The sequence below is a fragment of the Strigops habroptila genome, chromosome 1, assembly GCF_004027225.2.
Source record: "Strigops habroptila isolate Jane chromosome 1, bStrHab1.2.pri, whole genome shotgun sequence".
NCBI classification, from domain to species: Eukaryota; Metazoa; Chordata; class Aves; order Psittaciformes; family Psittacidae; genus Strigops; species Strigops habroptila.
Genome location: NC_044277.2, coordinates 23,135,630 through 23,163,380, shown reverse-complemented (window position 1 = coordinate 23,163,380; position 27,751 = coordinate 23,135,630). Strand labels below are relative to the sequence as shown.

Sequence of the window (27,751 nt, the reverse complement as noted above, 5' to 3'; positions counted from 1 at the left end):
GTGAACCTGAACCACAAAGAGACCTCAGTAATTTATGGAATCTGCATAGAATTTATACCAAAAAAACTACATTAATAAAGGTTTCAAAGTCAAGTTACAAACTGCAAGACGCACCATTGCCTTGCACATCATATTATATGACCTTAAATTGCAGGTTCACATTTTTCCCTGTAGGAATCTCTCTCTCATTCAGGAATTCTTTTCAATCCTCTTCAGTGCACAGCTCAACCTTGCTTTCTGCACTCCGTACAGGCCACAGATGTGTCAGCTTCTTCGTAAGTACTTACTGTCAGAGGAATAAAGATTGCAAGGTCTTTCTCAGATCTGTGAGAAGTCCTGTGAGATTTGCTCCTGGTACCACCACCTGTAGTATTCAGTGTGTGTATAGATGAATACTGACACTTTCACCTAATATTTTCAGAACAGATCTACAGATCTACTGAACTTAGACATAGATGTGATTACTCTGCACTTCTGCAGATGTAGCCCCAGGCACCATATTTTAAGCATTTAGCAAAATACTTTGCAAGTTTCTGCAAACTCACAAAGTCTTGCTCAGTGTTAGAAAAGAACCTGATGACAGCAGCAGAAAGAAAACCCAGTTCTCCAAACCAGAATGCTCGTTCCTTCATCATCAAACTATGTTTTCACCTCTGGCAATTTGACCCCTTTCACTGTTAACAAGCTTTTCCTTAAAACAAGTTGATTTCATAGATCACAAGCTCATGGCTGCACAGTCCTGGATAATTCACAGGGGAGCACGCAGCCTGCACAAGGAATATGGTAGGATCCCACAGAGCGCTGCACAAGTGGGATGGAAGCATTAGAAGAAATTGAAGATCTGAAAATCCTTAACTTTTGCAAGGCCATTCCTTCCCATCCCAAATATTTTTACAAATAAAGGCAAGGATTCAAAAATGGGAATGACACTATCTCTCCAACTTGTCACCAAAAGGATTCAGATCTTCCATACAAGAAAACTCCTGTTTCTTTCAGATGGATTAATGCTAGTAGCAAAGTGTGCACAGAGGGAACACCGGAGGGTGAAATATGAAATGTCTTCCAAGTTACTCATCTATCAGCTGGTAGCACAAGTATCCAGATCTCATATCATATTAGGTAAGAGTTTACAGCCTCTAACACAAAGCTGCTACAGCTCCTGGTTCCCAGGCAACAGATAGCCCTCTCTTACGCTCAGCCCCTTCCTCCGTGTTTCTCACTATTTTTAGATTCTCAAAGAATATGCACCCATCTCTGCCAAGAAAACCCAACAAATACATTTTCCTGACTAATATCATTCTAAGATACAACTAAACAGTACTCACTGAAATTTTTCAAATACCTCAATTGGAGACTACTGCACATTACAGGAACTTAAAAATTATCAATCCAAGTCAGGAGCATCTGAAAACACATGTAAATGAAAGCTGTCAAACCACCTCAGCCTCAGTGAGCAGGCAAGCTCTTAACATGGCTTCCTTTTCCTTCCTTCCACTGAACTGCTATAAAGATCACTTGAAAAGACTATTATTAACTACTTCTACTTGCCTTTGACTCTAAAAATGTTAAATTTGAGTACAAAGAGGTCAGTGATTTCAGGTACATTAGGCCAATTGGAGCATGGCTGCTTTGCACTCTCCTCAAAGGTCAGCCTACTTGTAAGTGCTGTTGCCAACAAAACCCTTTTCTCTAAACCAAGTAATTTCTTAGATACTTTTGAACCACATTAATCTTAATCCAAAATTATGGTCAAGTAAGCAGACGCTGTATTTCTATAAAGTCCCAGCTTTTGTAGAACTTTGACCAGCTATGCCTTTCAAGTGCTATTTCCATTAGACAGGTAGGTCTTCTAATATTATTCTAACAGATGAAATAGTTCTAATTCCACTAGAAAAATTAAGTATTCTAATAATTCTATAAGTAGAAGTGTGAAAATTAAGGCCTTTTTTGCCTCTCAGAAGAAAATTAGAAAGTTCTCAAAAAAAATCCCAAATTACGTATGCTTCCATAATAAGATTTTACTACAAGAGATGAAAGAAACATCACATTATTAATACAATCTTCCCACAGACTTTCAAGGAATATCGGTGATGCAGATATTTCAGCAGCACTGTGTTTTACTGCTTCAGGCCGTGAAGTTCTGTAATAAATATTTCATCCAGGGATCACTGAATCCATCCTACAGCTGGGAGCAACTGAAGCAAGCAGATGAAGGTTAGTTAAAGTAATGAACAAAGCTAAAAGACTGTTTCCATTCTAACTTCTAATCCAGTACTGTATTATCTGGGCATACCAATTCAAAACTGCAGATAGGGTTTACTCCATATTTATGCAATTTTGCTTATTCTAAATTGCTCTGCTTTCGGTCAGTGGGTTCTCGCATTTGACAGACAAGCATGCATAACAAAGGAAAACATAAACCTTGGGACTATCACACAAGACTATGTGTTTCATACAGAGGGCTATATGATAGGCTTTGAATTTCACACATAATACTAAAATCTGTTTCAAATTAACACTATTAAACTATGGAAGACTAAACTCGAGGTCTTCAGCAAGCAAGGGCCAGTATTTTCTGGATACAACTGAAATCCTTCTGTTATTTAAGCAGAGCCCAAATTCCATGTATATCTCAAATATCATTAAGCCTGACCACTTAAAATACTTGATACCAATCACTGTATACAACAGCATGACTTAAGCAACGAAGAAAATATATGGGAAGTTAATTATGCTGTTGAAAGTACATCAGCATACTTTTACCTTGTAAGAGGATAAAAAAAATCTCAAGAAACTGAAGTGAGATGGTCATTATGGTTTACAGGAAAAGAGTCTTTTAAGAATTAATAATGTATATGGTACAAAAAGCTAGTGAAACACTTCCTGATTTTGTGATTAAGGAATCACCTATATTTTCCATTACTGTGCATCTACGCACATACATATTACAGAATATGGCATTCTGCTGTCTCATGATGCCACTGTAACATCCAGCCAGTATCGTCGTCTCCAGGGAGAAGCGATGACAGAAATAAGCAACCCCTTTTTAATTTAACTGGGCAACTAGCGCCAACAGCTTTGTGTGTTTCTTGCCTAACCCTACAACCGCAGAGAACAGCTGTACTATGGAAAGAGTAAGAATCAAAAAGCTGGAATGAAGACTGCATACCACTAAGCTAATATGTAATGTATATGCTCATAGGAAAGATCTCAACATTAGCTTGTTAACATTTGCAAAGAACTCTTCCAAGTAGGTTTTATACTTTGACATGTTTATTTTACTTGGATGAATAGATTCAATGAACAAGCTGAAATAGTATTCCTCGGCCTCACATTTGCCTCCCTGTAGACTTCTATAACCAAATGTTCAAAAATATCAGAAATATGTGGATATTCGCATGAAGTAGTTCAATAGTTATTTCTTGTTCCATTCTTCTCTTTCAAGTCTTTCACGGATTACTTCTTTTAGGTATGGTTCAAGATAATGCTGATCCTGAAAAAGAAGAGAATATATTAAAACTTAACAGGAGGTCCACAAACATCTCAAGCTATTCCTACAGACTACTTGTCTCTCATTGTCCTCTGACTTGACTAAAATCTAACCTAAAAATTAAAATCAAACATTACTTACTCTGATAAGGTATAAGTTGTATCTCCCAAGTCTGCAGTGACAAATTCTTTACCACAGCAACCACTAATTCCTAATGCCTCGCCAACATGAACAAGCTAAGTGATGCTTCCAACTATATCTTTAGAAATAATGTTCTTTTGGCAGATAACAAAATGTACAATATCCACTTTAATTAGTTCTAAGTCCAATTGTAATATTCTGAAGGAACTAATTTTGAACTTAACTTCAAACAACACTGTGAACTTGGATTCGATGGAACATTTTCACAGTGTTTACCACTCACAAAGAAACTGCTGCTTAAGGAACGACACAGCCAGTTATTCATTGCAGCAGTTACCTAAATACCACCAATAAGACCACAAGAAACAGCCCCTGGTTATATAGAGAAACATAATACCCTTAGGCTATCCCATAGTCAAAAGTTTAGTGACAAGATTCCTCTCTTACAGCAGAGATGGACAGTAATACAAAGTCTGTGAATCAATCACTACAAATAAAAATTTAGTTACATCTGAAAAGGAAAGTGTAGTTTGTTTTTCGAATTACAAGATGACACTTATTTTAATGCAAGACTTCCCTTTATATTATCATTCCTTGGCATCTTTATTAATAAAAGTTTTGGCTCATGATTTTCTATAAAATTAAGAAATTAATCAGAAAAGCAAGAGACCTTTTATAAGACTTTCCAAGCTAGTTACAGTGTATTTCTTTATCTGATAGCTTAGAAGAAATGTCTTGTCTGAATAGAAACAATGTCCTATGGCTCTGAGCTACAGTTTCGGCTTTTGTCATCTTGAGAAAAACTTTGTAAAGTTCTGTACACATACCTCTTCATACTTCACCCACTGGTCTTTTGGAAGGATCTGATGTTTCAGGCTTAGATCGAGCGCTCGCTTTATGCGAAACATTCTTTCATTGTAAAGATGTTCTGGGAGTCTCCTCACTGCTTCTTTTACATCATCATCTTCATACCATGTATCATCTCGCATTAATCCTGTACCAAGAAGATTTTACGATATCACTGAATAAATATTCTTAAATAGGATATACGATTGACACAAGTGTTTCCGCGTAATGCGGGCAAAATGCTTCCAATGCAAAAACCCCAAACCAATCCAGAAGAGAACCACCCATAACTCACAGAGAGAACAAACTCTAAACACTGGCTTTCACATACTCTATTTATTTGCTCTTACTCCTTTTCTGAAGGAGGAATAGGGAAAATGGGTATTTAATTCAATATGTTTCATAAGAGTATATGTGCAGAACAATAACTATTCTGGATCTGAAGGGTGAACTTATGCTCATCTAATTTTACCTCTGTATTTAAGGTGACTGTCTGGGAAAAGGGTTTAAGAGCTCTGAATCTATTACAGTCAGTCAGCCACAGATGTGACTAGAGAATAATTCTTCAGCACTGAAGTAAACTTCACTATGCAAAATGATTATAGACCTCCATTGACTATATTAAGCTATGGAAACCTGAAGCTAGATGTTTGTGCATGAGCTAGTTCCCTCCCACACTGCCCCAAATCAGAAGGTAAATCAGGGAGAAGCACCTAGTTCTCTCAAAGCCAAGAACACCTCCACATTGCCTGTGGAATAAAGGATTCCTTAACTTCAACAAACCCTGCTTTAAGTTTCAGTATTAACAACACACAACAAAACGTTACTTCTGTAACATCCCAAGACCGATGCAGATTAGAGGAATATACCCACTGACCTGTGGTTAACAGCTTTGATCTCGTGTGACCGAGTTGGCAGTAGTCTCCCGATAAAACAGAAATTTCTTTTAAGCTATGTATTCTTGAATTCAGTTTTGTAATTTATTTCAAAGGCACAGGGAGCATGGCTGCCAGTTTAATCACTACATTAAACGTGGTGGTCCTCCTCAGTTTCTAGTCACATTCCCAAAAAAGCGGCAAAAAGTATTAACACCTTAAAGAACTCTGGGCTTTGAGCAACCTGGTCTAGTGGAAGGTGACCCTGCCCACAGCAGGCGGCTTGGAACTAAATGATCTTTAAGGTCCCTTCAAACCCAAAACATTCTATGCTTCTATGAAGAATTTCAGCAGACAGATATAAAAAGAGGGGGTAAGCACTGCATCTCCACAGGAAAGACCCACACTTATTCCTCCACAATTGTCCTGCTTTTTTTTTTTTTTTTGCCTTCTTTCTTTTTTTTTCCCCTCTAACTTCCTCAGGGCAGGTATGTTAAATTCCTTTAAAATATTTGCTCATATTGTGGTCAGTAGTAAATTAAGGCTTCTGGATATTCAGACCCTCTTGTCATCCAAGAACAGTTGTACCACGTAAATAGTTGAAACAAACTTGGTAACTCTGAACAAACTGAAGACAGTATCACCAAGGTAACCTCCTCTACTTAAGGATGCACTATTTTTACACCTACTTCATGACTGTGCAGGCCAGAGAGACACCGAGTGAATTTATGGTGATGCAAAGGGCAGAACTAACTAAATCCTTTTTTGCACTTTGGATACATATGCTAAGTATTGCACACAGCCTGACTGCTATCAGCGGGAACCTGTCCAGCTTCAAGGGCAGCCTTTGGGTTAGAAGATACTGGCCAGTGAAAGTGACTTGGTGGGAAGAGATAAATAATAAAGCTTCCAGGACCACTTTGTGAAAGTTTTTTCAACTGCTCCAGCTTAACTTTAGCTGTTACAAGTTATTTCACTGAAAACAAGGGCAAACACAGAAATAACACAAAAGTCAATGATTCATTACCAGGCACAATCATGATGACTAAAGCTATTGCTAACTTCTTTCCCACAAAATTAGCAGCTAATTTTGACCAAAAAGACTTATGCCAAGCTGCATGCACACAGACCAGTTATGAACCATAACTTGTTTGAAGACTGTCAGACTTGCAGAGTTCTTGAAGCTCTATAAAACACTTACCTAGTTTGTTGAATCCAGCTGCATTGTAATACCACTTCCGAAACTTGTCCATGAGGCGACCGCTTCCTGCGACTGAAGGGGACCATCATCAGTTGCAGAGCAAGATAAAATTCAACATTTACACACTACTACAAGTGCACACAAACAGTTGCTGGCCTCCTTCCCATGCACTAATGCAACACTGCATCAAGTCTGAATTTGAACATATATGACTTCGCCTCTCTGCTTTTCAGCATCCCTTAACTGACACTGAACAGGTAGAATGAGTGCTTGTTATATACAATAATTTGACCTCTGTTTCACTAAATTTGAATATTAGACTGCTTTAAAACTTGGAACAAAGCTAATGGTTCATTGTCCAACACAGCATCAACACTTTCAGACTGCATAACTTTCACTTGAGCTAAAAACATGATGTTCTACATAGAGCAGAACCATCATGCTTTTCAAACAACTTACTGAAGTTCCACAGCTCTCACTATGGATCAATAAGGTTTCAAGGACAGCACATCATTATGCTGTTAACCTTCTGCTCTCCTCTCCAGTTACTTAAATACTATTCCAGAGCTTCCTTTTCCAAAAAGCTGACAAAGTCAATTAGAAAGTCAACACTGAAACCTCAAAAATTGCTTTAAAAATAAAAAAATAAAGCACACCACATGCAGAATATTCACCGTTCCTTAACGACGATTTTGGACAGCAAAGGTGTTTTTACCTGTGATCAAATACAATGTAGTACCAAATACCATCTAAGTAACTCAACAAGGGGTCTAGAAACTCTGAAACCATACAACATGGGCCATGCAGCCAGGGCAAGCTGTCCTTCAGGTCATCTTACTGTGACACCCCCTAAAACCAGTGCTACGTGTAATGCCAGTACACCATCCGCACGCCCCCTCATCAGGCCTTATTCCTTCGTTTTTTAGGGCTTGAGAAGACATAACATTAGCCTATCTAAGCCTGGTGCCAGTATCCGCGTAGGACAGCGCTCCCGACGCTCCTCCCCGAGCACCTTCTGCCCTCCTGCTCTCAGAAAAGCTTGGTTTCAGAGCCAGGCTCCTCCGCTGGGGCCCAGACCGAGGGGCCGCCGCTCGGGAGGGACGGCGAGGAAACCCGCCCGCCAGAGCCCTGGCGGCGGTACCTCAGCTGCGGCGCTGTCCCCGTCAAGGGCACACGGCGCACACCGTCAACCGGCTCCCCACCTCCCTGTCACGGCCTGCCTCGCCTCCCGGAGCGGGACGGGACAGAGCGAGCCCACCACCGCGAGCGCGACGGTCACAGCCCCGCACGACCACCCCCGAGCACCCTCCGCCGCCTCACCAGTCGCCCTCGCCGCCATCTTGACCTCGGCGCAGCGCGCTGCCTTCTGGGTAACCCGCCGCGTTCCCGGGGGCGCGCCGTGCCCGCCAATGCCGCCCCGGCGCTGGCGCATGCGCCCCGGCGGGGCGGAGGCATCGGGCGGCCCGGTACTGGCGGCGGAAGCGTGGCTCCAGCTCCGTGCCCTTGGCTTTACGCGGGCGGACCGAACATCCCCAGGGACAGGGGGTGCCTCATCAGCCTCTGTCGTGGCGGCCCCTCCGGGCTGGGGCCTCTCGCTAGGCCGTCTGCCGCCGCGGGGCACCGGGCTGCTCTGAGGTACCACCCGCTGGCGCAAAGAGTGACAGAGAGGAGGCGCAGGCGGGCACGGTGAAGCCCGTGACTCCTGCGATGGCTTTAAATAACGGTTACGGTGTTGGAGGATCGGTAATTAAGATTAGTCAGCGCTTGTTCAGAACAAGTAACATAGAGCGCGGTCTCCTCACGGTATGTGCGCACCGCAGTGCCTCTGCAAACGGGCAGCGACGCAAAAATCAACGTGTTTTGGCACTAGGCCGAGCGTCGCCTTTGCTAGATGTGCTCCGGGTCTCACCTGAGTAGCGACTGCTGTTCTCCCTGGAGAGCTGATGTGAACAAGCAGTGGCTTTGGTGTAAGGTAACCCAGCTGTCAATCAGGGCAGCAGAACTGGGTGCTGTGAAGACTCTTTAGACCAACTGTGAAGGTGAATATCAACTAAAAATCAGTTTAAAGCACAGTAAGCAAAGAACCAAGCCAATCACGGAGATGCAGAAACCTCTCTCTGCTCAGGTATCGCAGCTGCCAGGTAAGCGGCTGTTTCCTGAGGCACCGATCGCTGCCTCTCCCCAGCAATTCCTTCATAAGCAGACCACTGCACTTCTAAAGAAATCAGTATGTGGAATTACGCTAGAACTATCGCTACAGTAGGTATTTCAGTGAGGAGAGCACGCAGCTGAACGCGATACACAAGCAAACAGCACAGCTCAGGCTGCGTGTCAGCAGAGCGCAAGCAGCCTTTGCTGTGTTATACTCAGCAAGCCTCAATTAACATGCTCAATCAAAAGCTGCTAGCCCTTATCAAGAACAGCAGAGTGCAGTAAGTTTTAGGGCAAACATTTATTCTAAAACCTGTTTTTTTTTTTAATCTTAAAGCCAAAAAGTATTTGGCATGATCCTCAAAAAGTTCTGTGCTCTTTCCCCTTTCCTTTTAGCACTCCCCTAAGATATTTTGCTTCATTTCTTCATGGTATTTCTGGGAAGCTATTTTGGCATAGGCTTATGCATTTAACATTTAAAAAAACCTGTTTTAGCTCTGGCAGCAATTATTTTTACATTTAAAAATACTAAATGAATTAAAAGCCCAAAGTTTGAGACATTCAAAATATATGTATTATATAATATAATCTTGTATTATAACAGTTTACCATGTGGTAATACAGATCATAATAAGGACAGCAGAGTAAACGTGCAAAAGCAAATTATTTGGCATTATGGATCCACTTTTAATTAATACTTTTAATACAGTCAAAATCTAAATAAGCATATTGAGTTAGATATAAAGTGTTCAGCCATCACATTTCAGCCACCATTTTAAATGAAATTTGTTATGCATCTTTACCAAGAACCATCTACTTAGTAGAGGATTTTAAGTGATCAGGCCAATGGAGTGGGAAACAAGAACAGAAGACAAAAGAGGACATCTCAGATACTACTACAGACAATAAATGTGGCTTTTTAAGTGATGGCCCAGTAAATCATTTTGCACTCTGCTTGTTCTGACAACAGTCCTTTACTTGGGTATTGTAATTCAAATTCCAATTCTTTTATTTTGGATAAAAGATGCAAGTCATAATCCAGATATCGTTACTGTACTCACTCTTTAAATGTCTCTTTAACCTTACTTTATTTCCCACCTCTTAGGGTAATTTAACCTTTTGAAGTTTATTCTGCTATCTGCATACAAATTGCTATTTTAAGCTCCAACACTGAGCTTTTAAAACGTTGAAGCTTTTTCATTAAATAAGTTTAAATCCAAAAGAAAACATCTGGATTTCAGTTTCCTGAACTGTTTTAACTGAAAGAATGGAAATTTCTAAACAAGAAACTATCAGACATTTTGCATTTGGGCTTACTCCATTTCTTCACTTTACCACAACAAACTGTGAAGCATCTGATCATTCCATATTAATGTGATTTGTTTACTGGTAGGATTAAATACTTTTAATGCTCCTGTGATTATTCATGTTAGCATTTACTTCAGTTGTTAACATTGAGCAGGATAATTATGCCAACTAAGTATATACTACAGCTTCTTTTCATATGGTTACTTGTTTACTAAAGTCATGCAAATCTCACTAGGATGGGAAAAAACTGCTCCCCCCAAACAAGAAGAGACAAGTGACTTAAAATAAGCTCCTTTTAGATTTCAGGGATATTTATAGCTTTATTTTCTTTCTGTAATTTGCCTAGATTCAGTTTGCCGATTTTCTTTGCTATTTCAAATGAAGTTTCACTGCACAGCTTTTAGGATATTAACTTCAGCAGCCAGCTTCACATAGAAACACCTTTGTAACCTGTTGAAAATGCTTTTTTATATGAGGGGCTTCACACAATGTAACAGTGTACTTCTTTCTGCCGTGCAAGGAAAAGAACAACACTGTTAGCTCTTAAGATAATAGCCGGTAAACACTTCTCTACTGCATTAGCTTGTTATTGTAACTTTTTTTGGGGGGGTGAGGGGGGTGGTGTGAAGGGGAGAAGACAAAGAGCGAGACGGGGAATAAGCCACTAAGTCACTAGCCAGTTTTTCCATTTCCCAGACCTCTGTTAGTGTGCTGCATCATTCACTCTGAAGTTAGACATTAATTACAAGGACTGCATCAGTAGCAATGGACATATTCACTCAATCCTTCTGAAATACATTCTGAAAACTATTACTGTGAGCCTTTAAATCCTACAAATGTTTCAGAAGCAACAACTCCATAAACAAGTAATTAAGAAGGGAATAGTTTTATAAAACATGTTTATTTCATAACTTTATTCCTTTTTACATGTGCTACTAATTAAAGTGTTTTTAAGAATTTTTCAAAGTCCTGTATAGAAGCTTTGGCAATCTCTGTACAAAATACCTCATCAGGCAAGGATACCAGCTGGTCCAGAGAGATGTAGCTGGGTTGTGCTGGGTCATACTGGGCTCTTCCCAAGAACGTAAGAAACATGTGTCTCTCTTTGATTCGAAATAGCCTTGAGTTGAAAACCTAAGAAACAAAGAAAGGGAAGAATCTTTTAGGTTGTCTAAATTTCAGACTCTGGTATTTCAGAATCTAAAATAAGACCATTATTTTTAACAAACTGAAGATCTAGGAAGACAAATAATTTGCATCTTTTCTTCTCATTTATGTCAAACACCAGGTATGTTACATTTACATATAAATTATTTAAATTCTAAATAAATGCTTCAATACAATATACTGACGTACACACACCACAAGGGAAATCAGGGAGTGATACAACTCTCAAGCCAGTTAGGTTTTTTGTTTATATAGATTAGCTATATTATTTTTGTGTAATCACAACCAGGCAAATGGAGAGGAGACATTCAAAAACAGGGAGCAGGAATACATAAGTATTTTCCCTATGCTACCAGAAGCATTTATTTATACAGCCAGATTCAGGTAAGCATTATTATAAGGAAGAAATGAGCAGGCGACCACAAAAGAGTGGACCTGCACAGTGGCAACGGAAAAGGAGTATCTGTGTCACCTGTCATAATGCAGCCAAAAGGCACAGCAGTACCTACCTTTGAAGATACTTGTGACAAAAAGAATTCTAGACAGTCAAAGGCAAGAGCAATGGTAAGAGAAACATGAAATAAATCAGTGGAACATCTAAAAGGAGAGAGAAGTAGGGAAGACGAGATGCACAGTTAAGAAGTCTTAAAAGCAGAGATCTAACTGCATTTCTGAGCAGTACAACTGGAGACGCTGCTTTAGAGAAGGTAGTGGTGAAAACGCAAACCCTACAGCAATGAAAGTAAGCAGAGTTTTTACTAAAAAGGAGACACTGCTGAAGGAAGGATGCATGAGGATGCAAACTAGTTTGAACTAGGACAGAAAGCAAAACTGTCCTCTGCCTTCATTGAATTTTAAAAGGGAGTCAGAAGAAAAAGGAAAAAAGATCCTTCACCACCATTTTATAGAGCTGGCTGACAGGAAGGATGGTTACAACAGCTGCTGAAACATCAGAGAGGATGTGACAAAAAAATCCTGTATGCCTCTATTTTCAGCATTACTGTTACTCAGGATAGAAGCAATAACAGATGGAGACAAGTATGTGAATTTGTGAATGCACAAGTTAATGGCCAGACCATATATAGAGTTGCACTAGCTATATCCTGAAACTCAGTTTTTGAGGATGGAAGGGAAAAACAGGGAAGAGAAAGGGTGACTGCGCCAAGAACAAGGAATAGAGGATACTCTCCCCTTGCTCTTCCAAACAATAGGAAAAAAATTAGGTGAACCACCACAAAGCCAACAATAAGATAACTGAGAAGGAAGTTAGCAAGACTTGGGGTCATTTACACATCAAGGAGGGCAAAAGTGACACTAGTTATAACAAGGATCCTTGTTAAGCAAAGATACATTTAAATAGCAAGTAATAAAAATCCTGGAGAGTAGTTTCATTTCCCCATATAATTTTGGCTTTTTAGCCAGCTAGATTAGACAGTGAGATTCCCTACTAGGCTTGCTTTAGGAAGAAAATTACTGCAGTTCGGAAGATGTAATTTGTACTTTCTTTTTTTTTCCTAGCAAGAAGCCAGTGTGACTGCATGTCAGCATTGGATGAAATGACTAATGCTTTCAACTTTTAATTTGTGAGGAAATAACAGTAAAGAGGAGATAGAAAAAAAACCAAAATAGTCATCAAGAAACTGATCTATTTTCAGTCCTGGGATTTTTTTTAGCTACTGACACAGCACTAGGAACATCAGTGAGATTCCGATTGCCTAACAGGCAGCACGTCTCTTACTTTTAAACTATATTTTCAGAACCTAGAATCGTAAAATTTATTTTTTTTAACTAGACAAATCTGAAATAAATGTTATATATGTATGGTATGCATGATCTGTCTTCCCTTGTGTCTCTTAGCTAGGTGGGATTTCAGGACAAGGAATCCTTAAACAGGTAGTAAATTCTCTTGAATGAATTCAGAAAGGATAAGCATGACTAAAGTTTTCTGCTGAAAACTTAAAAATTCACAAGACTGAGGGTGGTAGTGGCAGGTGATGGAGTCACATGTGCCAGGGGAAGAAGGGCAGCACTTCTACACTTGAATCCTCAATGGTTGCTGAATTTCTAATGAAAGTTATCCCAATTAGAGTAAAAGCCTATTCAAGTGGAATTCATGTGTCCTACAGACAGTGAGGCTCTACCTTCAGCACCAAACTAGTGAAGCAACTGTGCAAAGAACACCTACAATTTATTCCCAGATAAACAGCTCACCTGAGGAAAGCGAGTAAGCATGTGGTGGGGAATGCCCATTATGTTGTGTAAGTAGTCAAATGTCTGTTTGAGTTTTTTTCTACTTGCAGTTAAAATCTTGGGGGTTTTAAACACAATCTCTTGAATTTCATTCCGTTGAAAACCAAGTTCAACCTGACAAACCTGAAAAAGAGCACAATTTTATCTTCTAAAGTCAGCTACAGCAAACTTAGCTTAATTTAATGTGACACTGAAATAAACTGAGGCAAAATTCTTCTACCCTTTGTCACATAGCAACAAGATGCAACCCACAATAATATCTGCCACTCGTTCTTCTCAAGTCAGTGCAAATTATTTATTGTTCTGGATTAAAGTGTAATTTGTTTATAAAGTATCCCTGGAGTGAAGATTACTTCTGTGAATGTTATGTATTTTTCAGCTTGTCTGAGATATGAACAAAAAAGCTGTGTCTCAGTATGCACAGCAGTTACAAGCATAAGAATTCTCCCCTAAGCATCTTTTATCAGATTTAATACGAAGCTGTCAAAAGAGACTGACTTTCTAGTTGTGGAGCTGTTGAGCTTTGTAAAACACAGCAATCAAATAGCTAGTGACTACTTTTGTTAATGTGTTAGTTCTTTCACTAATGTATCTAAATTATATTTTTATATTAGAGAGCATAATTTCAGTCCTGTCATCTTCAGCTGAAGTCTGTTGAACCTGAAGGAGATGTGCAGAATATAGTGTATTCAATTTATTTTACAGTTGGTGAATGTCTAAAGTAAGATTTCTTTTTCAGAGGAAAAGACTTGGCTTGCCTTGACTTCAATTATGGTTTCCCAAACAAAAAACAAAACACATTTTTTCAATAAATAATGAGCACTCCTCCCAAAGTGCAGAATGGCAAGCAGTTCATTGAGTTGTTGAGAAAGGAATTCAGCATACAAGGGTGTCTGGTAACTGAGCCATTTCTTCTGTCCTCCAGTGACATTTACAAGCAGCTTGTTTTCAGTCATGAAGTGGGTGTGCTTGCCAGTCAGCACAACCAGACTTTTAAATCCAACTCAGGTACTTCAGTTGGCAAAAAGGTGCTGCTGCTTTTTGATTTTCCAGTTTGATGTGCCAAGACTGCAGCTCTTTGCCAAAACTGCCTGGCAAATACAAAGGGATGAGCTTAGGATCTGGGTTTTGAAGCTACCTTAGGACTTCCAGATCCTTACAGGAAATTGTTTCTAGAGGCAACTATAACCAGGTCTTTCAACTCCTCGTTCTTCCTTATCTGCTTTATAAATATTTGCATATCACATGAAATATTAATCAGCTAAGACAGCATTCAAGGATGAAAAGATGTGTTTGCACTTTAGTGATGTCTTCCACAGATCTGAGTTGGCAGGGGTAATTTACTGCATTAACACACACGAGTAAGACCTAACGTTAAATAGCTGGCCCCGCTGTACAGGTAACTGTGGCAAGAATCTTAAGTTTTTCTTTTCTACTCTGGGAAATGGAACAGCTCTCTCGACATGAACAGTGAGCTCAAGTGTAAGCTGCTTTGACTGCACTCAGTTTGACAGCAAACATTTAATATTCAGTAATGCTCTAATCACATATGCTAATACTTTTACTGTGTGAGCCCCAGCAATATTCGACATACTCTGTATGATTCCTACAACAGGCAATGATAATGCAAACTTTCCAGTTTTACACTACCAGTGAATCTAATTGTACTTGATGAAGCCTTCAGAGGAGGGAATAAGACATCATTCAGCTCATTTAGTCCATGACTGCTATCTTCTGACAACCATGCCAGCTGCAGCAGTTGTTTCTAAGTAACAGCTCACTTAGAGCTGTTACAGAACAAGGGATACCACCAGATCACTTCTGAACTGCTGGTCTGTTGTTTCACTTTGAGTACTGCCTGCCCCCCACCAGTGTAGGACATACAGGTCTGGACACAGATTCTGAATCTGAGACATCCAACTTCCTGAAAGGCTGGAGCTGCTAAACATTAGTAGATTTGAATAGTGAGGGTCTAAAAATCCTTCCTCCCTCTCTAGCATATGTTAAAAACAAGGATGCTACACTATACACTTTTTAGTAGATAGACAAGATAGTTGCATAGAACTGAGGATCTTAAAACCACATTCATTATAATATACTGAATCCCTAGCCTGTGGAAACAATGTTCATTAAAAAGAAAGCACTATTAATTGGAAAAGTCTGCTACTTTCCAGTCTCCTCCCTTACCACACAAACACGTTTCAGATTGCAAGTTTCCCAGTGCTTAATAGTTTCAGAGCAGTGAGTCTGTCCGAAAATTATACATTTTAATCCATAGTTATGCATTACAGGATAATGGGATTTCTGAAATTGTTACACTACATCATGCTGTTTGGCCTTGATGGCTTTACAGCACAATAATTAAACCAATACATAGTTGCATTTCAAAAGCTAAAGGAGTCCCTATGGGTTTGAAGTTATTTACCCAACAGTTGTTAATAATGACCATCTGCTATCAGACAATAGGTGTCAAATGCACATTTTGGCAGACTAGCTACCTGCCAAGAGGAAAATAATCAACTGCACATTTCTTGCTTCTAAATCTTCATGGACAACCCAAGTTAGCGAAAAACCATAGTAATTAAGGGGAGAGGAAAAAAAAAAGAGTGTTTTTCCCACTCATTGTAAAGAAAGGGGTAACAATTTGTGTCATCAGATAGCAATTTTGGCAGGAAGGGACTCTAACCTACATCAGAGTAGAGAACAGAACGAGATTCTGCTCCATGTATGCTATAAGCTCGCAAGCTATAGAGGAAAATATATTGTTTAACAAAACACTCAGTTATTTTATATCCCCACTAAAATGATTTCATTTAATTCTTTCTGCGCAGGGTTCTCCTCCAGGAATTTTATCTTCTGACAACTCTTAAACTATGTTGATACACAATACACTTCTATTAACAAGCTCACCTGAAGATTTTCTTTTGCAGGCTCTAATTTGCCAGTCAGAAGCCTTGGAAGACGGATTACCAAATCCTTTGTCTACAGTCAGGGAAAACACACAAAAGAAGGATTATTACTGAAAGCTTGCTTGTGAATCTGTCTGTGAACGGAAGATAGAGATCTCATACAAATCTCCCTCCTGCTCCCCCCAGCAGAAAAGGATTCACTTTCACTTACATTTCATTTTATTTCTACCCCAAAGATGAGTTTGCATTAAGCAGCAGTACATTAAGATGCAAAAATATGTTTGTTTGGAAAACAAAAACTAACGTAACTGTTGTAAAAGAGACAAGAAAAGGGAGTAAAAGCATAACCCAAAAGCAGAAAGTATGCTCACTGCCCAGTCTCTCTCAGTGCTCAAGTTGTTCTTCCCACCTTTTTTTTTTTTTAAAGTAAACAAAACACTACCTGATAGAGGCTATAAAAGGATTTTTCAGCTGCAGTGGAATTTGTCTATCTCAGGATCTGGTTTAACCACAGTGTTATGGCAACATAAGAAATTACTTCACAAGCCCTAAGCTGTGTGATTATTTGTAATCCGCCCCAAGTACAAGGCAGTGACTAAACCCTTTCCCAGAGAGATCTCTTACCTCAAGCATGGAAAGGCTAGCAACAGGCACCATGACAGCTATGTGACCATTCAGCTAATAGAAGCCAATAGAAGAACACCAGATTCCACTTGGAACTTGACATTCACTGCAAACCCCAGCAAGTGCAGGAAACAACTAACAGTGCCCACTTATTCCCAGAATTCCACGTACTGCCTCCTCTGAAGATCCCAAAGCATGGTGCTAAACACCTGCTAAGCATGCAAGGTGGTAAGCACTGACAAGTGAACCCAGGGGCTGCTCTTGGTGAGCTGAGCATGTGATTTGGCATTTAGTTTGAGATGATATTTGCAGATTAGACTATTAATGACCAATGAGTTAAGTATGATATAGTATCTTGAAGAGATGAAGAAAGCCAGTTAATTTTCTAGAAGTTAAAAAAGCTGCTTGCTGTTTCAGCAATGGATTTGGTCCTCTGACCCGCCTCAGATAATAAAACTGGACACACACATGCTTGTTTGACAATAACCTGCAGCAGATCATCTTCAAGAACTGTACTTCAGGACCTTTGAATGTTAGATGTCCATATTGCTTCTATCGACAGTTAAAATCGTGTTATCCTCTTGTAACCCTCCATATTACCATCAGTAATGTCACTGATGTTTGTGGATAGCCTCCAAACACTTGAAGTATTCATGTTCCAAGGCCTTACAGCTGTCACTAACAAAATACCTGAAGACTTCAGTGTACAGTCTTTACCTTTTTTACACTGAGACCAAGTTCATTTTTGAAGAAACCCAGTCTGTTATCCAGTCTTTCCACTGAAAACAACAGCAGATATGGAGCTCTTGAGACCATCTGAGCAATTTCTGCCTTACCAAATTTTTTTGATTTTAGGTAAGCCACTCTAGAAAGAGAACAAAAACAAAATAAAATCCAGTGATGAAAATTTTATTGCCTCCATTTATTCAGTACTTGCTTAAATTCCTCAGTGATATCTTATAAACGGACAGATGTTCTAGCATTAACATGCAACCCTGCCAAAAATAATTAGGGGGAAATCTGCAGTTATCGTAAAAGCAAAATACCATCCCTTCCAATTAATTAGAAGTAAAATAAACCTCAGAGCAGAATGTCAATACTGAAGACAGATTTTAATTCCTTCCAGCTGTACTTAAGCAGATAACTATGTTAACCTATGTTTAACTACCAGCCTGTCTCCTAGATTGGAAACACATTAATAGATCATCATAGGGTATGGACAAGAAGATATATACAACCTTTTGCTATTTTAATGAATTCCATTTCTACTTCTGAAAGAACAGAGTACTGTACCTCATATACATCCCTCTTTTGCCAATAGCACTAGAAGTTACTTTTGTTACAATAGGTCCCTACTTTCAGTCACTGGTCCAAGGATTTAGTTACAAAACATCTGGTTGTCAGAAAGGAAAAGGAGCTGACTAAAGGTTTTGTGTTTAACAGAGCTTTCCTTCTTTCTTTCCAAGTCAAAACTTCCAAACTTTGTTGAATTCAGTGAAAATGAAATCCTATTTCAAGTACTACTTGCAGCAGATTATTACCACAGCTTCCAGAAAAAGGAAAGGGGTCAGAAATACAGCACACAAAATAAAAAGACTTACTGACCCGTGCGCCGCCTTCTACAAAAAACAAAAGCCAACCAAACTACAATTTGAAGAAGTTTTCTTTCTTTCTAGTTTCATCTATGCTATAGATGAGCATATACAGAAGTATGTGCTGCCAGATGAACTTAGAGCATACAAGAACCAATTTTATCTGGCAGTAATTAAAATACTAAATAGGTTGCAGAATATTCTGCAGAAGCAGATATTTGGCAAAAAATGGGCTGCGTGTTAAATCATGTCTTGTGGAGAGAAAGAAAATAAAAATACCTTCCAGTCACGACAACCTCCCTCTCTTTTCACAAACCCTCAAAAATGAGGTAATCACAGCCAAAAACCTCTAGATGCAAGATCTAAGAACACGCTCTAGAGGACCAATTCCTAACTGAGCAGGCGCCCCAACACAGAAGGTAGCAGCATAGGCTCCAGACAGTGCTGGTGAACTGACTGCAGAAGCCTCAGAGACAAAGCAAGGGTAGGAGGGGGAGAAAATGCAGAACACAACAATAAACAATTGGCCCTTCAAAAATTATCCCCTTATGTTTTGAATGCTGCAGCTTGGCTACGCTATACTTCTTCCATTAATTTTTTCTAGGGCACAAGTGCCAAGCATCCTAGAAACGCAGCTAAGTGAGCAGATTAAAAATAAAACCTTTTGGTTGTCCTGACTCCCCTTCGCTTGTTTTTTCTTAACAAGTTATGAAGATTCACACCTGAAGCATTTATTTGCATCCTGGAGAAGCAAGAAGCTTAAAAGAAGGATGGCAAGACTGTAATAACCTGAATAATCGGTTAGAGAATAACTCTATAAACTAATATGGTAAAGAAGCACAGTCATCCAGCCTGACCAAAGTTTGAGATAAATTTGTGAGCGTTGGCACCAAGGTTAGCCCTTGTTCTGCTGCAGGGGTCAGCAGTTCTATGTAGCATGTTAACAGTTTCAAGTCGTCATTAACAATACCATAAAACAAAGCATCTGGTGCAGCTGCAGTACAGACACTGATTTGCAACTGTCAGAATTGTTATGAATTATGGAATGTTTTGACTTTTACAGTGTTTATCTGAAGTCAAATGCCAAATCTATTGAAATTTGTGTTTTGTTTCCTGGCAACGTGGAATCCATAGCAATAAAACATTCCAGAGTGATGTAACCAATACCATGTCCATCTGCACCGAAGTGTTTATGCAAAGGTGATACTCAGCTTTCAAAAGACAGCTATCTGAGACACATTCAATCCACAGCCTGCCACACACCCTCCACAGCACACTTACTTTAAAGCTTGTAGGAAAGCATTCACCAGTGCCAAAGATAAACTTACTGCAGAACCAGGCTGCAGAAAATGAAGAAATTGGATTGTCCTGTTCAGCCTCTACTTCACTAACCAGGCAATGCCATAGGACAGTCATCGAAAAGCAGCTGACTTCTGACTTCACAGAAGAGTTAGAATATTTATCATGCCAAAAATACTCTCTTCAGAAGAGTATTAGCAACTCTGACATTTAGACTCAAAACTATTCCTGGGAAAATAACACAGATTCTTTCAGGATATTTTTCTGAAAGGAAGATGGAAGAACAGAGGAGAAAGAAAAAAAAGTTGGGTCTGTTAGACAGGAGTCTACTGACGTGCCTGTTTCCAAAAAAGCCATATTTTCAGATTTCTGTCTTGGACAGCTACTACGTGCAAAAGCCAAGCAGAAAAACGTTCTTTTCTGGAATTTTTAAATACTAAGATGTTTTGAGTTCATTACAAAGTGTGTACATACATATACACACAAGAGTTGTTCTGTAAAAGAACTGTTGAATCAATGCAAGCCAGTCTGGAGTAATTTTAAGAATAAAAGTCCATTTTATGGCCTGAGAAACAGTGTAGGGCCATACAAGTGTGAACAAACACACAAATTAGTTCATTGTAGTCTAGTGCTCAGTTTGAGCTCAACAATGAAGAAAAAATGTCACCAAAACCACCTGCTGCTATTAGATTTAAACACAGAAGAGATCTGGTCTGCTTCTTTTACTACAGAACTTGGAAGGTATGGGTAGACATGTTATCTAGAAGAGCAGTCTCAAAGCATGACTGAAGAGGTTAATACTGTTCCACAACTTCAGGTAAAGCCTCAGGGACTAACGTTTTGGAATCTAAGCTGACACAGGTAAAGCAAGTGGCTCAGGATGGCAAGCTGCTTCCTCTGTGGCAGAGAAACAGGGACGAGCAGTAAAATTTGTTAATGGGCCATTTTCAGGTGGATCGGGGTGTTGACTCAACTTAGAATATCATCACATGTTAATGTTGACCAATGAGAAGGCACAGGAACACGGAGCCAGCGATCAAGGGAGAAAGGAAGCAGCAGCAACACAAGTTCAGGCAAGGTTAAGCCAACTGGGAAACTAGATCTTCAAGCCAAAGGGCTTAACACCTTGCTGCTATTTGAAAGGCTTACCTCGTTTCCAAAGCTTCCAGATCTTCAGCAAGGATGTATGGATTTTTGGTCAGGAATGTTCCCAGTTGATTGTCTTCTACACCCACATCCTTAAGAAACAGAAGTATTTTTTTTATATCTTTTTCAAAGTCCAAGGTCAGTAAGAGCTGACCTGCTTTTTGACGTTTCTCCACTTGTGATAAGTCAACTCCTGCACAAACAAAATTAGAAATTATTTTAATTGCACACAGACCCTACTTCCTATAAATGTTTCACAAAGGCACATTGGAATTCATAGGACTACTCCTTTTATGCACTGATTTAGTATACTGAAATTGCTTAGCACAGCAAGGTCACAGCACTTTGTATCCTGTGGAAAGATTCCAGATAAAACAAGCAGTCATTTTAGACACTTTTGCTGAGTTTATTTTTTGAAAGAAGACATTTGCAGTGGATTCTGCAGTGGATTCTGCATACAAGGAATCAAGAACACTAGCTTATGCCTTACATAGAGACCTGCTCCAGTTGCATAGAAGTGTATGCGCAACGAATTCCCAACTCCTTTATACAAGGGAAGGGGACAATTTTGCAGTGAAATGCCTTTGGATACTGGCTCATGTGTAGAAATTTGTTACTACATGGGCCCAGATCTCCCCCTCAAATATCTATTTCTCCAACCTCCTTCTAGTTCTCCTTGCACTTTTGGGGAACAAGGAAGTGGCCAGCAACCTTGAACTCAGCTATCCCTGCACAGTGCAAGTGCTTTTGATGAGAAGTAAGGTTCTCTTCCTTCCTTCTTGCCTCCCCAGTTTACTGTGCCCCACTTGTAAGGTTCTGCACAGAAATCGCTCTTCCTTCCTTCCATGGATGGAAACCTGCAATTTCTTTTGCAGCAAATTAAAACATCCTTAATGAACCCAAAAGAAGGACCAATCAAATTAAACAAAGTACTCCCCACCTCCGGAAGCTGTGGAAGATGCTTCCTTTTAACATCCACAGCACTAAGGGACTAAAAATAGCCAGCTTTGTCTTCAAGTAATATGACACTGCTAGGGAGTCATGCAGTCCCCTCTCTTTTCTTTCATTTACCCTGGAAACATTCTGCTGCTTTTAGCCATTGGTCTCTGCTCCTATTTTCAAGTTTACAAGGCAACCAGTAAGATCAGAACACAAATTACAGAATCTTCAAAGCTCCAGATGTAGACAAATCACACAAACAAAATCACACATACCTAGGTGCACAAGTTTTGCCAGGGTTTCTGAGTGATCAACATAATCTCGGAATGTGGAAGACTGAAGGGGAAGAAGCGGTTCTGCAATGATCTGCACAGCTTCTTCCTCAGAAATCTCCTCCAAAGCAGATGAAGGTGGGACATCATCCCAGTCTAAGAAACAAATATAGAAGACTCAAATGCATTTTGTGAAAGACAAAGCTGCTCCTACTGGATGCTATACAGATCTCTTGATCTATTTCAAAATGCAAGAACACTGTGCATGAGATGAACAGCCAATCTATTATTATTTAAAAACATAAGAAAACAGACTCTACTCCCAAAACCTCAGACAGTTTTTGTCTCTGTTCCATGTCCTTGTCAGTGCCCATCAACTCTTGCTCATTTGGCCAAATCTGAGTGTGGCACCCAGCGAGCCTGCCTTCAGTCTGCAGCCTTGATAACTGCAGACGACAAATCACATCACCTTCTTGAAAAAGAATCTCTTTTGTGTCTTCACAAATGCATTCTTGCTCGATCATATCCAGATCAAACACTACTGCAAAGATTATTTCTCATAATCTGACAAGCCCACTACTTTTCTGCCTCTTCCGAATCTGATGCCTGAACTCCAGTTGTTCTTTCAAGGTATTTCACAGCCAACTCCAACCAAGCTATCCTGTCTTATCCATTACAGAATGGCTGCTGACTGCACCACCTCTAATAGCTAAAGAAATAAAGCTCTATTTCCTATTCCTCAAGGTTTTCCAAGTGAACATCATTATGCTTCTTTCCCCTTCAGTGTTCCAAGTTACAGAGCTCTTTAAAAAAAAAAAAAAAAAAAGAATTCCTCTAAACTGATGTATTTTTCCATTGACAGGAGCTCACAGCAGCTGGATCAAGATTACTGCTTGCAGGCTAGCTGCTAGCATCCACCTCAACTATCAAACCGATTACTGACCAACAGCCCTATTATAAACTCTTTAGGATAGGGATTTTCGGTGCCCTGTACCTTTGTACAGTGACTCCCTAGAGACTAGGGTAACACTCTTCCATGTCAAGAAAACAAAGCCACACCAGAACTACCAGGACAGATTCCAAAGTAAGAAAGACAATCCTAATGTTCCAGGAAGAGTTGCATAGACTGGCTCAACTGCTGTTGAAGGTCTTGCCACTTATCCTTCTCAAAGCCTCGGGAACAAAAGCACAGTAAAACATTTTTAGCAAGGTTTACACCTTAAATGATAATAAGAACTTGCTAGGAATCTATATGGATATCAAATATTTTCTTTGAACTTATTGAGGACTGAACCAATATACACCAAGATCTGTTCCAGAAGCATAGATCCCCTTTTTTTGCCGCTTTAAGTTCTTTAGACCTCCTATGAGGAAACGTACCTCAAGTTACCAACAAGAACAGAAAAGTTAGCAATTATGTTTATTCCATTATATACACTGCCAACTGGGCAAAATGCTCTGCACACACATACACAACAGCAAGCCTGCTGGCAGATAAAAATCTGGCACGTAGATAAACTGCACCACAGGTGCAGACACATATGAGCTGGCTGACCTGTTAGTTCTGGTGCAGCACTGTTTCCAGAACCAGCTGCATAAACACACAGATCTCAGTTGCAGCTCTGAGCCACCCCAAAAATAAGCTCTGTAGGATCCAAATTGGCAGGGCTCAGAGCCGAATCTGAACATACAAGACTGATTAGTAATCCAGAGCAAGCTTCCTCAGCGTACTAGAATTATTTTCAGAGGGTGGTATTTTTTGTATCCTCACTTAGATATAAAAATAGAGAAGAGTGAGGCAATTTCCTCGAGGCAACAGCACCAAGGCGACCTTGCATCTAACTCCTGTCCTCAGGAGACGGTTGGACGAGCATTTCTCATCAGGGCAGTGCTTAAGCAGGCTTCACACTCTGCTGCCTCCTGTTGTTCATCCCTGATACAAACGGTTGTGTTGTGCGAGCTGCTTCAGGGGTGGCCAATGCCACCCTTGCTCAAAAAACACACCAAAACCAAACAAACCCTTTTATTTTCTACCAGCACATCTATGAGAGAAAGGCAAATGCTCAGCTGCTGCAAGTAGAGTTACGAAACAGCATCAAAGAGCAGCTCCAGACTGACATTTCTACCTAAAACATTATCATCCTTATCTTGGCTTCTTTGTGTGCTAGGGTGACCACAGGAATTCTGCATTAACTGTGGGGCTAAAACCAAGTGAAAGCCAGGAACTTCAGATAAATATTTTAGATAAACAGGCCAAAAAAGGACAACCAGGACTAATACTGAAAGCAGGATTTGTAGATTCAGGCGAAATGCTATCCCTAAGGCCTCTTACCTTCATACAGTATTTTTGCATTCAGATCAGGTAATGGTTTTGCTTTTGCTTGTTCCTGTTCTACTGGTGAAGGCAAGTTACTTTCGGGAGAAGAAAAGAATTCATCCTTGGCACTGTCAGGCGGAGAACAGCTTAGCACAGATACATGTCTGTACGCCTGCAACCTCCACAGAAGAACGTTCTTTTTGGAGGGCAGCAGAGCCAGAGGGGCAAACTCACGACATGCATGAGCAGTAATGCTGCAGCTCCTCAGCCTCCGAGGAAATTCAGCAGCACGGGACGTTTTGAGAAGGCAACACCAGCGGGAGACCTGCCGAGCCCCCAGAGCCATCTTCCACCTCAGCACAGCATCCTGCTGGGAGAGAAACAGCTGAGGCATAACGCAGGCGCTGCCCCGCCTCGCCCGCAGGGCTGGGAACGTAAGCGTTAATTCCCTGAGCATTAAAACCAGAAATTACTCGCTACAAAGCGCTAAGTACCGCTTTGAGGCTTTAAACGTGGGACAAACGGAGGAGACATAACTAAGGGGAAGAACTGACTGTGTATGCCAACGCCGAATTCTTGTGAATGACAGCAGCTCCCTTGGGAACACGGGGGGAACCCTGCCAGGACCTAAATCCCCGCAAGGGACGGGGCCCTCCGTGCAGAGGCACCACATCACCTCCCCACAGGGCGAGGGGAGGGCGAGGGAAAGGCGGGTGGAAGCCGGGCCGCGCTCGCCGCCCCTTGCAGGCCTCCGCAGGCCGGCAGCATTTGCTCGCAGCCAGCGTGAGCCCGTGCCGCTCCGCACGCACCGAGCCCAGCCCGGGGGACGAAGGGACAAGGGGAGGAAAGGTGAGCACAACCCCGGCCGCGCCACCCGCCCGCCGGGACCCGCCAGCGCCTCACCTGCCCCTCACACCGCTCCCTGCGCGGCCCAGCCCACGTGTGTGGCGCCCGCCCCCCCCAACTCGGGTGAGACCATTCGGGAGCAGGGCGGGAGGGGGGAGGCGGGCAGAAAAGCGTCCTTCCCATCGCTTGCTCAAAGGGCGGTGTGGCTCCGCCTCTTCTCCTCCCCCCCCAGCCGTTCCTTTCGTCTCTCCTTCCCTCCTTCGCCGCGTGGGCGCGGGGCGCCGCGGCAGCTCCGCCCCTCAGCGCGGCGGGCGCGGCGGTTCTCCTCTCGGCGGCGTCGCCTCAGCGGGCGGCGGTGCGGGCGGCCGGGCTGGTTCGGGCCGCGCCGCGCCGCCACGGGAGAGCCAGCGCCGCGCTGAGTCGAGGGGACGGGGGCGAGATGGCGTCGTGCGTGGGGAGCCGGACCCTGAGCAAGGACGACGTGAACTACCGCCTGCACTTCCGCATGATCAACGAGCAGCAGGTGGAGGACATCACGCTGGAGTTCTTCTACCGGCCGCACACCATCACTCTCCTCAGCTTCACCATCCTCAGCCTCATGGCCTTCGCCTTCACCAGGTGCGCGGCCCACGGCGCCGCCGCGGGGATTCCCCGCCCCGCCCCTCGGTGCCGGCGGCGCTGCGGCCGCGCGTACCGGGGTCAAAAGGGGTTCCTGGGGGGGCGGCCGGTCGCCGGGGCGAGGGCGGGCGATGGTTCCTGCTTGGGGAGGGATAACGGAGAGCTGGTGTCGGGCCGTGACTCGCTGCGGGCTCTGCAGGCAGAGGTGCTGTGTCGGTGGGTGGCTGGGGAGCACCGTGCTCGGGAGGGAGGCCCTCCGTTCAGAGAGCCGTTATCCTCCTCTACTGCGTTTCCTGCGAGCTTGTTGGTCATTTTGAGGATCTCTGTTAAAAGTCTTTACCAAAACGTGCGCTTCAAGTACTTGCCCAAAATGGCTTTTATTAGATTATCAAGAAGCCCAGCAATGACATCACTCAAGTAGATAATTTTCCAAGTGTTGAGTGGATGGGAGCGATTGTTCCGTATCATTTTTATACAGCACACTCTGTCTGTGGCCAGTCACACGTTGACTTATGCCCTGCTACTGATATGGCACTGATACGGGTAGCCACATCCTTTCCCCTCTGCAGAACAGCTCTGTGGACTTTGCCACTGCAGTCATTCATGGAAATAAAGCTAAGAATGGGCACAGTTATTTCAAGGAGCATTATGTGTGAATGCAGGATGTAGCAGTGTGGTCTGAAGGGTGTCCTGCAGTATTTTTCTAAGTTGTGCATACTTTTTATTGCCTCCTAATGAATGGGGCTGCGGAGATGATAACTTAATCCCCCTTTAGGCTAAATCATGCAGTCTATGGTCAAACAGTGATTCCTGAGAGGTTTCAGCTAAATTGAGCATTATGTTTAGGGCCCATTTACTTTTATGGCATTGTATGTGCACAATCAGATTTCAATAGCCTTGTTGCTTAAACTCTGCATTTGACATAAGAATATCATCATTTGTCTCTAGGCCTGAGTTCAGTGCGTGATCTTCCATCTTACTGTAAGAATCTAAATAAATAGTTTTTATCAGCTATGAAAATAATGCTCAAGCCTGGATGGAACTGAAAAAGGAGCATAAGGAAGCGTAAAATAGAGTAGCTGCAAATGGTCTGAGGTGTGCTTTGTCTAGTTTCAACTTGTGCATGGCCCCAAGGAAGATACTCTTGGTGAACACATTGCTTGTTCGACTTAGATACTGTTACCTTAGCAAAGGTAGAATGTCCCAGGGCATCTCTTCTTAACTCTTAAATCAGAAACATGTTTTTGTGTTTTGGTACAATGTTTAAGTAGAGACCTTCGCTACAAGTGCTCCTGTTGGCCAGTCTCCCCTCGCCCAACCACTTTTCTCACTATAGGGCTAGTTTAGGTCAGGCTTGTGAATTAGTAACAGATTCTCATCCAGAAATCATTCTGAAGGATTAATGAAATTGATCGCTCACCTTTGGGGAAGGAAAGGAGTTTTGCCATTAATTCATTCAAGCAGAGGCTGAGCCAAGCAGCATTTTCAGAACCGTGGAGTCTTCCAGGTCCAAAGAATGCTGCATCACTTTTGGGGATGTTTTTGTTTGTGTTTTCCCAAGAGGATTGCTAGCTTTTCTTTCTGTTTGTATTGCTAGCTTTCTTACTCTGACTTCTTCAGTTTCATTTTCTTCTCTATCTGTCCCTGGTCTGCCTCACTTGCTCTGTTTAAATAACTGTTGACTTCTCTCTAGCTCTTCTCTGTTTCTCCTCAGGTTGTGGAAGCTACTCTGATTTTTTTATTTCCTCTTCTGCTGTTTT

The 27,751-nt window shown here is 41.5% G+C and overlaps 3 protein-coding genes across 10 annotated transcripts in view; 1 reads left to right on the top strand and 2 right to left on the bottom strand.

Moving 5' to 3' along the window:
* Positions 1-2,003: 2,003 nt before the first annotated feature.
* LOC115605274 (cytochrome b-c1 complex subunit 7) lies at positions 2,004-8,033 on the bottom strand. Of its 3 annotated transcripts, none has more exons than XM_030479504.1 (4): positions 7,874-8,033; positions 6,554-6,625; positions 4,459-4,625; positions 2,004-3,493 (listed from the first exon to the last, which is right to left on the bottom strand). In XM_030479504.1, exons 1-4 carry the CDS (start codon positions 7,983-7,985, stop codon positions 3,416-3,418), a joined length of 429 nt encoding a protein of 142 aa, XP_030335364.1. In that variant the 5' UTR covers positions 7,986-8,033; the 3' UTR covers positions 2,004-3,415. The 3 variants fall into 3 exon arrangements, with proteins under 3 accessions (XP_030335364.1, XP_030335381.1, XP_030335373.1); XM_030479521.1 differs by lacking the exon at positions 7,874-8,033 and adding an exon at positions 7,756-7,777; XM_030479513.1 differs by lacking the exon at positions 7,874-8,033 and adding an exon at positions 7,080-7,140.
* A 1,740-nt stretch (positions 8,034-9,773) lies between these two features.
* On the bottom strand, positions 9,774-25,593 carry MTERF3 (mitochondrial transcription termination factor 3). Of its 4 annotated transcripts, none has more exons than XM_030479474.1 (8): positions 25,431-25,593; positions 24,543-24,897; positions 22,214-22,366; positions 21,003-21,192; positions 17,680-17,827; positions 16,340-16,411; positions 13,391-13,552; positions 9,774-11,146 (listed from the first exon to the last, which is right to left on the bottom strand). In XM_030479474.1, the coding sequence occupies exons 1-8, from the start codon at positions 25,554-25,556 to the stop codon at positions 10,952-10,954; spliced, it is 1,401 nt and encodes a 466-aa protein (XP_030335334.1). In that variant the 5' UTR covers positions 25,557-25,593; the 3' UTR covers positions 9,774-10,951. The 4 variants fall into 4 exon arrangements, with proteins under 4 accessions (XP_030335334.1, XP_030335343.1, XP_030335352.1 ...); XM_030479483.1 differs by having other exon boundaries at positions 24,543-24,894; XM_030479492.1 differs by lacking the exon at positions 13,391-13,552.
* A 47-nt stretch (positions 25,594-25,640) lies between these two features.
* Positions 25,641-27,751, top strand: part of PTDSS1 (phosphatidylserine synthase 1) — a 39,645-nt gene continuing 37,534 nt past the window's right edge. For all 3 annotated transcript variants that reach the window (XM_030479462.1, XM_030479442.1, XM_030479453.1), the window contains exon 1: positions 25,641-25,991. In XM_030479462.1, coding sequence (XP_030335322.1) covers positions 25,813-25,991 — 179 coding nt within the window. In that variant the 5' untranslated portion in view covers positions 25,641-25,812. The remainder of the gene's footprint in view (positions 25,992-27,751) is intronic.